The sequence below is a fragment of the Sarcophilus harrisii genome, chromosome 2 (genome assembly GCF_902635505.1).
Source record: "Sarcophilus harrisii chromosome 2, mSarHar1.11, whole genome shotgun sequence".
NCBI classification, from domain to species: Eukaryota; Metazoa; Chordata; class Mammalia; order Dasyuromorphia; family Dasyuridae; genus Sarcophilus; species Sarcophilus harrisii.
Window position 1 is genome coordinate 652,695,372 of NC_045427.1, and position 10,729 is coordinate 652,706,100.

Here is a 10,729-nt window from a genome sequence, read left to right on the forward strand (position 1 = left end):
CCCCGATGGCCGCGTTTTGGCTGAGAGCGGGAGTGCCTCTGACAGCTCTTCAGGGGATTCCCCACATGTAAAGGGCCGCCTCAGGAGCTGGGGAAGCTCCCCTCCCGGGAGGCCTTTAAGCAGAGACTGACCGGCCGCTTGTTGGGGGTGGGATGTGGGGGAGTCTCCCTGTGGATGAGTCCCCAAGGCCTCCTCCTCTGCCCAAGTCTCTGATTCTTGTCTTGAGAGGAAGGGGAGTCTCGTGGAGACTCCTGGAATGGGGCCAGCTTGGGTTCCAGCCCTTTCCCTACTGAAGAGGCGGCTCTGGGCCTGTCACAGCTGCTTTTCGGGCCCGTCTCCTCCACTTAGTTCTATGTGGGTCACAGAGAAAGGCAAAGGGCCCAGGGCAAGAGGGAGCCTGTGGATGGCTGCATGCCGGACCCACAGTCGTCCCTCCCCATCGTGGGGGCCGGTGACCCCCGAGCTGGGATGTTGTTGGCCCTGCCTTTCACCAGAGAAGTCCGGGCTTCGTCTTTTTCTTCATTGTAAAATGTGGACTGAGATGTACATATATATATATATATATATATATATATATATATATATACTCCCCCCCCATATATATACGTTCATTTCTGAGCTTCTAAACTTTTCCTACATTGTCTCCGGGCTAACCCTTTGCGCATCGACTGTGGCTTCTGCAAAACTCCCCAAGGATTCCCATTGAATTTCTTAGGTGGACATAGGGAAGGTCACAATGTGGAAGGGACAACTGTATGCAGGTTAAATTTGGGGGGTCTCAGAGGGAAGCACCAAGCTGAGGGGTGACGGGGGCAAACCGCTTCCCCCATCTGTGTGCCTCAGTTTCCCTATCTGTAAGATGAATGAATTAGAGGAAGGGACTTCTAAAAGTGCTTCTCTATGCCCTGAGATCCCAGGGCATCCATTTTAGCCTAGTTTAACCCCACATTTATTTATTTCTGCAGAATCTTGTGCAAACGACATAAATGGCCAGTGCCCTCGAGCTTGCCGGGGGATTCGGCCCCACCGGGCGGGTCTGTCCCTGGCACAGTGCCTCCCGCCCGCGGGTTCCCAACCTGCTCCGCCGCCAGGGGGCCTCTGCTGCCCTTCGGGGAGCGCCCGTCGCTTCTCAGGGCGCTCCATGACTCACAAGCGGCTGAATCACAGGACTCGGCCAAGCATCAGAAAGGCAACCTTTGTTCTGCCGGGAAGCTCGGCCCTCGGAGCCGGGGCCTGCGCCGCCCTTTTCCTGCTCCAGCCTCAAGCAAGGATGAGGCGGGTTTGGCACAGGCAAGACTGGGAGCACCTTGTCCGTGGAGACCGGTGCTGCTCAAGTTAAAGGCCAGTCAACAAGCACTGATTAAGCACCTACTGTGTGCACTCACTGGGTCAGGCAGCAGAGACACAAAGACAAAAGGGAGAATTTCCACTGGGGGCAGGGGAAGGGGCCCAGAAGGGGCCCAGGGCTTTCAAGAGGGAGGAAGGAAGGAGGGCATCCCGGGCACAGCTTGGGCACAGAGCGGCACGGAAGCGAGAGAGGGAGGCAACAGCAAGGAAGCCCCTTTTTGTTGGGTGGGAGTTCCTGTCTCTGTGCTCCCGCGGAGCACGGTCCCACACTCCCCTAACTCCTCTGGGCCAGAGGCAGGGAAGGAGCATTCCCACCCTCGGGAAGCAGCCAATGGGCGACCGGAGCCCAGGGAGAGCCGCCCTTAAGGCAAGGGGCCCAAAGCTCCCCCAGAGAGGCAGGGCTTGCTCTGTCCGTGTTGCCGTGATTCATTGGTTGTTTTAGCCCATTGAAAGAGAGGAAGGCCCATGGCTCCTGATACTACATATATATATATAATGTAATTATTATTATAATATAATAAAAGTCCACAGCAGCCTTGAAATATGTGTGAGAAGGGAGGATGCCCTGGCTCAGATGACCCGAGTTCAATCCTGCCTCTGTTTCTTCATCTATAAAATGGGTAAATCTATAAAATCAGTACTGGGAAATAGTGCTCCTCCGGAGGGCTGTTACACAGATCACAGAGGTGGTGTTCTGCAAACCCGACACACGAGAGAAATTTCTCCTGTTCCCATCACCGGTAACAATTACCCCCATTGTCCTCATCATTTTTTATAACAGTGATTGTTGTGTTAAGTGTCTGCCCAGACACTTCCCTGCCCCGTGACTCATGCCCTGGATCTACCTGGGTGTCTCCAGATTCAGGACTCACTTGAGGGCGGCCCCAACCCCACTTACCTGCTGTGCATCGTGGGGTCAGTGCGTGGGCCTTCCCACGAGACACAGCGCAAAGCCACAGCCCTGGAGGGGGCCAGAATTCAAGGATACTGGGAAGGCGTAAACTGCAGTGATTGGTTCAGAGTGTGTGTCAGTGTGTGAGTGTGAGAGAGGGAGTGTGAGTGTGCACATGCGTGTGTGCATGTCTCTGTGTGTCTCTGTGTATGTGTGTGTGTGTTTAATCCAGGAGGCTGGGATAATCGAGGGCATAGAATAAAAATTTTTATTTCAAAGTGAAATTGTAATATCGGCTTATAATCATTTGTATCTAGTGCGTGTTTGCACAGACAGGAAAAATGGGAGTGAGTTATAGTAAAACAAATAAAATAATGGAGCCTTCATTGACACACCCAAAGCCACTGTTTGCAGCCGTCGCTCATCTGGAGTCTGAGGGCATCCGGGCCCTTTGGGAGGCAGGACTTTGTTTGGTTAAAACTTCCATGAAAGTGGAAATTCAAGATTTTTCTTTGACGTTGTGATGTAAGTGTACCATGAACTCTCATTATTCCCGTTAACTTCCCACGGCGCACGTTTCTAGCCATTACAAGAAAAAGGTGAGTAGTAACATCGCTCCTGGCGCAGGGGTGGGAGTCACGCTGCCTCTGCCAGTCAGGATTTTCGCCCCTGGTGAGCGGGGGCGGGGAGCCGTCTCCACCCGTGCCCCCTCTCAGAATCATCTCCTTCCTCTGGTCAAAAATTGGGCAGGACCTGGTGCCCTCTGTGTCCCTTCTGCCAGATCCTGAGGTTAGCTCAGGGGCTTAAACAGCACTTGGCATGTAATAGGTGCCTAATAAATGCTCATCATTCATTCATTCAAGGATATTTTGAGTTCTAGGTTGCAGCAGGGGGGGGGGTCTCCATCTCTCTGTGAATGACAGCATGCCCCTGGCACATCACTGGGGACCCCGAATCATTTCCTGAGCCGTATTTCTAAGGCAAAATACTTAGAGCTTGGGGTCAGCGCTCGCCGGGTGCCCACCGTGAGCCACGTAGGGATGCGTTCTGATGGAGGGAGCGGGGGATGGCACGGTGCATGTTCTGCACGTTCAGCAGACCGGCCCGACGTTGCGCCCGCACGTTTGTGCTCCCGGGTCCGTGTAGATGCTGCCGTGATAAACAAGACAATTCAGTTAAAAGCGCCCAGGAGCCCCAACAGCTCTTTGCCAGGGTAGAGCTTCTCGATCAAGAGCCATGAGAGGGCCCAGGGACATTAAAAGGGATCCATCCTCCTTCTCCAAAAGGCGCCCCTCCCTTCGCCCGCCACGTGCTCTGTTTTCCCTGGCACCCTCCTGAATACGGCCTCCCCCTCTCCCTGCCTGATGAGCTCTTCTTGATAACCAGGGTTTTTAGAAGGGGGGGGGGCTGTCAGACCACCGAGTGCGCTGTATTCAGCCCGTGGTCCCCCAGCTCTGCAAAGGAGGAAGGGGACACGTCCCCCCGAGCTCCTCTGAGCTCACCCAGCGCAGGAGCTCCCGGCTCCGCTTGTTAACCTTGCTGCCCCACTGGGAGGCCGATCTCCTGCTTCTCCCCGTTTCCTGATGCGTCAGTTAAATCCTCTCCGTGCTCCCCCTCATTTCCTCCCACTTGGGTGTGATTCCCTTTGTGCTGCTGAGGGGGCGGATCTGGTCCCGTCCAGGGGCCCACCCGGTGGGCATCCGTGCACGGCCAGGACTGTGGGCCAGGGACTGCCCCACACCATGGCCCAACCCTCCCCCTGCATTTCAAGTCGCTTCTGGGCTGGGAGGTCGGGGTTCCTGGAGCCTGAGGAGGAGGGTGAGCAAGAATCGGGCGGCCCGGCCTCGGGACAGCTTCCTGCTGGCCTCCCCTTGGGGAGGCCCGCAGCCTCCTCTCGCCAGGACTCCTAACAAAAGTGGCCCTGAAGGCAGAGGAGGCCGGGCTGACACAGCTGGCGTTTGTTGTCAGAATATAATGAGGCCATTAATTCCGGGCATCACGTCACGGAGCGAGGGGACGCCTGGATCAGGGCTCCGGCTGCCCGGCCCGGGCCAGAGATGGGAGCTCCCTGCCCCCCCCCCGACACGTGGCCCCACAAAGGGGAGTTGTCCGGCCCTCTCAAGGATCCCCCCCGGGCCAAGCTTTCAGCGCTGCCAGGGCAGAGATGCTGGGAAAGGGGAAAGGCCCGGTCTCCTCCCAGGGGAAGGGGGCCCGGCTGCTCCCTGGTTCCAAGCCCAGACACCGGGGCTGCCGCCCGTGACCAGGCCGAGCTCCTGGGCCTGGGGCAGACGGGGAAGAGAGGCTGGAGAGTACCCCCCCCATGATTGTCCCCCCTGGCGAGTTGGCATCTGAGGTGAGATTTGCACCCGGCTCTTCTGACTGGGGTCAGCATCCTGCCTCCCCACCCCCTTCTCAGGAAAGGAGGAAGTGGTTGGTCAAGATGTTCCTCCATGGCCGAGCCTGGGGAGAAACGGAGTCGGTGAGAAGTGACGTGGAGAAGGAAGCCGGCCCCAGGCCCAGAGTGAGAGAGCGGAGCCCCGGCCCATGCGGCCGGTGGGTGTCTCCATGTCCAGGCGACCGTGGGAAGGAGGGCGCAACCCGGGGATGGGCCACCCCCTATCAGTATTTATTAGGCACCCCCTGTGTGCCGGGCAGCGTACCAGGTGCCGGGCACTCAGTCCCCAAAGGCCTTCCCGCCCTCCGGGGGCCCACAGCCTGATGGCCAAACCTTGGGAGGACAGACAAGGCCCAGCGGGAGCTCAGGGGCCCCCGGCACCCGTGGCCATCGGCTCCTGTTCCTTCTGCGGTTACAGAGAGAGCGTTCCCACCATCTCCAGCTGGGCGACCTGTCGTGGCAAGGGAGGAAGGACCCGGTCACAAGGCGACCTTGCGGTGCTGGGGCGGGGAGGGCACCTCCCCACGAATGCCCTGGCTGGGCAAGCCTCGGGCCCCTGTGCTTCCGATAACAAGGACTCACTCTCCTCAGCGGGGCCGGATTTCTAGAAGACTTCCTTCCCGCCCCGGAGGCCGGTGGGATGTGGGCTCCTTGAGAGCCAGGACTAGCCCCAGCAGGTGCCCGTGGATGCTTAACAAAGGAGGGCCGGTTGGCAGCCGGGCCGGTTAGGAGGGAACTCCCGGTGCAGAAACTGCACCTCCCCACACAGATCACCGCCCGCCGCGGTCCTGAAGGGCTCCTCGGGTGCTGAGTGAGGGATTGAGACCTGCCCGGCTGGGGTCACGGGAGCATCCGGTGTGGAAACGGAAGCCGTTCTTCCTGGCCAGGGGCCACCCACCGTGTCACCGGCCTCTGCCCCCATTTTACAGGAGAGAGTAAGTGAGGCCTCCAGGGTCGGCCGACCCTCCTCCCCCTCCACAGCTCCCTGTTATTGCTTGGGTTGACAGGCTCTGCCTCTGACCTGCGGCTGAGGCAAAGGGGGCTCTGGTTTCAGTGAGAAAAGGAGACGACACAGAGAGGTGCCGACGGGCTGCCGGAGGTGGGGGGTCCCTCAAGGACCCTGTGGGGCCCGTGAGCTCAGCCCTTCAGCTCCGAATGAGCCGGTGCAGGCAGAGCCGCTCCTCGGCGGGAGCTCGGGACACCCGGGACAGGGCCCAGAGCTTGGGAGGGGGAGCCGAGCCCCGGGAGGCCAGCCCGAGGGAAGGGGGATGACGGCAGCCTCCTGCCCCAAGTCTGCGGTGGTCTCGTCCCTTGTTCTCCCGGCCCAATCTGCCTTCACAGGCTGAGACCCGGTGGCCACGGCTTCGGCCCGGGATGCTGATCAGGGCTGGCTGGGGACGGACCATCTGCTCAGCCCCTGGCCGCTGAGCCCACTCAGATGGAGCCTGATAACTCATCTCCGCCGGCCGTGGCTATGGCAGTCCCTGCCCGCTGTTCCGCTTTGTCCCGGCTTCACCCCCTCCCCCGCTGCGCACTAATCCTTTTACATCTCATCCATGAAGCCGTCAGCTGCTCTCGGTCTGGCCTCCAGATATCCCTGGGAGGAGAGGGCCGGGCGCAGGGGCAGGAGGCAAGGGCGGCAGCGGGCAGCCGGGGTAGCCGCCGGTCCCTGAGGGGCACAGGGTGTGCACGGGCCCGGTTCTGCTCATTCTGCGGCCACGCACTGGCCACTGATCTGACGCATTGACGGGCCGTCGGCTGCTTGCAAACACCTTGTGCTGCGAGCCCGAACCCCGAGAAGCTCCTGCCCTGAGCTTTGGCCCTCAAAGAGCTCCCTGTCTAGTTGGGGGGACGCCGTTCGGCACCGCCAGTGCTCAGGCTGCCCCTTCTTTGGAGAGAAGCCCCCATCTCTGTCTGTCGACCTCCCTCCCTCCCCCACCTTGCTGGCTTCCTGAAGCCGGAGACAAAGCCCTGCCCATGCTCTCCCCCTCACTTCTGACTCCCCATGTGACGTGTGGTGAGCTGGAAGCGACCCAAAGAGCCCTCATTGGCCAAGAGAAAGGAAGTGACTTGCTTGACGTCACTCACACCACTGACAAGTGGCAGGGCCAGGATCTGACCCCCGACCTCCTGACTCCAAAGCCACGGTTGCTTCTAGTTCTCACCACCCTTCCCTCTCTCCCCCCACCCTCCCATGGAAACTGGGACTTTTAGAAAACAGCCTGAGCCCATCCTGGTGACCCCAGCACCACGGACAGCACCGCGTGACTGCCGGTCACACATTGGGGCCTTTGTCCCTTCTCCCCATCCCCATCACTGGGCAGCTCCGCGAGGGCGGGGCCCATCGCCCTGAAGCCCGGCAGACAAACGCCTGGGAGTTCTAGAGGAAGGGATGGGAGCTTTCCTCGTCCTGGGGCTCGGATTTTCTTCTCATTGTTTCATTGTAGGAGCATTAATATTCAAGTGACTTACCCCTTCTGGATTGCTACGGAATATGGTGTCACAGGCCCGTTTTCTGCCAGGCTCCTTTCTAGTTTTCCCAGTTTCTCTCATCAAACACGGAGCTCTTCCCAATGTACTTTCTGCTTTCTAGCTTACTGATCCCTGGGCTGTGAAGTTCCACTATTTCCAACTCTCCCGTGTGGGATCTCCACTGCTCCGGGCAGTCCCAAATGGTTCTGGTGGCTGCTGCGGAGCCGCACCGAGGGTCTCCCTCCTTCCCGACCGCGCCGTCACGTCTCTCAGTGTTCCAGCTCTTTAATTCCTCCAAACGAAGTCTGGCTGTCACCTGGCTCGGCCCCACATGGCTCCCCACTGCCTGCATCTCCGTGCCTTCTTGCTGTCCGCGGTCCTGGGAAGCTTTTTCTTTTCACCGTTACCTGCTGGAATCGCACGATCTGGGCCTTTCTGCTCCTGCCAGGGCCAGAGATGATTCTGGGGGTATCTGCCCACTCACTTCTCCTCCCCTCCATTTGGATATAACCTCCAAGGATAATTGGGGGGGTGCCCTCTCTTTGCACCCTCCACACACCCTCGCACACACACAGTGCCTGGCCCAGAGCAAGTGCTTAACACTTGCTCACTGACTGAGTTGTGACTTGCTGTATCCTGTTGGGTCCAAATACAGGGATTCCATTGATGAGACACTTTTTAGAGCAAGAACTTGATTGCATGAGGAGTTCTAACCCTAACCTGGGCGCCGTTGGCCTCGGGGGCCAAGATAAACTCGTCCCTCTCCCCCGGGCCAGAAAGAGTTCGGAGCAGACCCGGCGCTGCCGGAGCAGAAGCTGCAGCCTCTTTCTGCTGCTCCCTCTCGGAACCACCAAGAGAGCCAGACCTGGGCTCCAGCGGTGGCCATCCCCGTCCCGACGCCGGCACTTCCGCCCCTTAGTCGCCGTGTGACTCCGGCTCGTTGCTGAGTCTCCACAGAGACAGCGGTGCTGGTCCTGTCCACTTCCGGGCGCTTGTGAGGACGGCACTTTGCAAATGGAAGCCGCAGGCCCGGGCTTTAGGCGAGACCACGAGCTCCCAGCGAAGAGCAGGTCCCCTCCTGTCAGCCCCTCACACTCAAGTGAGAAAAAAGAGGCGTTTTCTTAAATGATACTGTTAAGTCACAGGCGTTCGACTTGGTGATGGAACAAATAGGATGTGCTGACGGCGGGAGAACAAGTGTCGGTGGGAGAACAAATGTCTGGCGGGCTCCGGGTCCTCCCCAAGACTGACGGGCAGCGCCTAAGGTGTGCCCGGGACACCGGTTCCCGGGCTCTTGGAATCCGGCTTGTGCCGGGCAGACGCAGGCACCGTAGTTGGACTAGCCTCAGGGGCCATCAGTCACTCAGCACCGGGAGGGCCCTTTGTCTGAGCGAGAGGCACCCAGCGAAGGGAGAGCCTTTCTCCAGGCCCCCATGGGAGACTCTCGGGGCCAAATACTCTTCTCGGGGCCCTCCCTGGTCAGACGCGGCTCTGCTGCCATGGTCAGGACTGTGTTTCTTTGTGATCTTGGCAATGAGGCCCCTCGGAATCTGGGGGCTTCAGCCCTGGCTTAGTTTCTGCCGTTTTTAACCTAAGACAGCATTGCCTGCTTGTGTCCATAATCCAGACCTGAAGTGGGGAAAGCGGCAGCTGTTGCAGCCATCGCAGGGGAGCGGAGGGTCCGAGTGCAGAAAACAAGCCCAGAAAAAAAGGCAGTTTATTTAAGTGAAGGAAACTCCCATTATTTGTGAGCTATTGTGGCCCCCGAATGTTCCCAGTGAAAGAAGCCAAGGGAGTGGCGCCGGGATGACGTGATGAGCGGCACTTGGGCTCCCTGGCCCCCTGAGCTGGAGCTTCCGGGCACCCTCACCATCCTTCTGTCCTCCACTTCCTGCAGGGACTATTGGCTCTTTTACAGATGGGGAAACCGAGGCTAGGGAGGGCAGAGACCATGTCCTTGGTCACAGAATGGAAGTTTGGGATTTGTCCGCCTCTCCCTCGCCCCCCTGCTCCCCTCCCTCCCAGCAGCCCCGGGAAGACCCACCAGCACCGGATGATGTTCCTGGGACCATCCTGGAGGCCATCGAGGCTCAGACTGGGGTCAGGGACCTCAGCCCCGGGTACGGGGAAGCCCAGCCTCAGGCTTGTTGCAGAAGGGGGTGGGACACCCCGCTGGAGCAGCCCTTCTCCGGCATCCCCCTGCCTCCATGCTCACGTGCTTTCCATCCTCTCTCCTCCCCAGGCCCAGCGACGAGCACCACCCCGAGGTGCAGGCGGACGGCTATGTGAACAACCTGGCCGAAGCCGTGGACCTTGTCCTGCAGTTCGCGGACAAGTGACCGAGAACCTTCCAGGGCTCCTGCTTGTCTGGGCCCAGCCACCCCCTCAGTCCCCTTTCACCCCCCAGCAAAGCCCAGACAAGGCCCCACCTCTGTTGCAGCTGCAGACCCCCAGGGACCCCAGCTCAGAGGCCAGCTCATGAGAAGAAAGGGTCCGGCAGCCACAAAGTCCAAGCCTTCCAGACTCCTCAGGGTACTGGACACAGCAGGATTCCTCCCCCAGGCACCGGCTGGGACTAGTCAACACGGCAGAGATTGCTATTTGTCCTTGGCGGCTTTTGGTCGTCTGCCCCCCAAACCTCAGGCTCTCTGGGGGCCTCTTCCAGGGCTGACCCTGAGACAGTCCACGGGACCCTGGGAGTCCAGGCCTGAGGGGATGGGAAGCCCTTCTCCGTGCTCCCTGTCCTGGCCCTGGTCCCATGAGTCCTGGGAGGACCCTCCCACCCCCCAGATGCCCACGGCCCCCCTCACCCCTCCTGCAATCATGGCTGCAGGGGGAACCTCCCCTCATGCTGGGCTCCCAGGCCCTGTTCTCGAGGGCCAGGGGCTGCCCCAGGGACGTGCCCACGGGCCCGGTGACCAGACTTTCCTGGGGTTTCCGAGGCCTCCAGACAGGGCTGGCCTGGCCCTCAGTGGCCCTGCCGGGCCTGGGGCCCGAGGAGTCGGCCAGACCTGACCTTCGCTGACCGGACCAGCTGATGATCCCCTGGGAGTCTCCAGAGCAAACCAGGACCAAGAAAAACCACTTCGTGCTTCCTTCAGGCAGCCCCCGGGCTGCTGGGAACGGGGCTGCTGTTCCCGGAGGGAGGGAGCCTCGGGGAGCCACGGGCCCCGGAAATGGGGAGAAACATCTATCACAGCGCTGGTGCGGGCTCAGGTTCCAATTTGGGAAATCGGGACCAAGCTGCGAGCAGCTTTGGGGCGCGGGGGGCCTGCTCCGGGACAACCTCGGGGAGGGTCTCGCTGCCTTTTCCCCTCTGAGGAGGGGCCACCCAGCAGGGGAGAGGCAGCGGAAAGGATCGCCCGGCCCCCTGCCCCTCCGGGGTGTGTTCTCTCCTTAAGCCCCAAGCTCAAAATAAAGCACACGAATGACAACCGGGCTGCTCGCTTTTTTCCAAAATCAGTTCAATCACCACTGACCAATCCTGGGAGGCAAGGTCTGGTACAGGGAGGCAAGGCTCCGACAGCAGGAAGTTCTCCGAAAGGAGGCACCGGGGACCAGCTGGGGAGGGCCGGGGTCCCTGGGAGGGCCAGTGGGCTTTTCCTCTAGCAGGCAGCTTAGTA

General features: G+C 59.9%; 1 protein-coding gene across 2 annotated transcripts in view; it reads left to right on the forward strand.

The window, feature by feature from the left end:
- The window catches only part of LHPP (phospholysine phosphohistidine inorganic pyrophosphate phosphatase), a 128,429-nt gene extending 118,088 nt beyond the window's left edge, over positions 1–10,341 (forward strand). The window contains exon 6 of one of the 2 annotated variants that reach the window (XM_031956995.1): positions 9,349–10,341. In XM_031956995.1, coding sequence (XP_031812855.1) covers positions 9,349–9,588 — 240 coding nt within the window. In that variant the 3' untranslated portion in view covers positions 9,589–10,341. The remainder of the gene's footprint in view (positions 1–9,348) is intronic. The other variant, XM_003758762.4, reaches the window with a different exon arrangement.
- Positions 10,342–10,729: the final 388 nt, after the last annotated feature.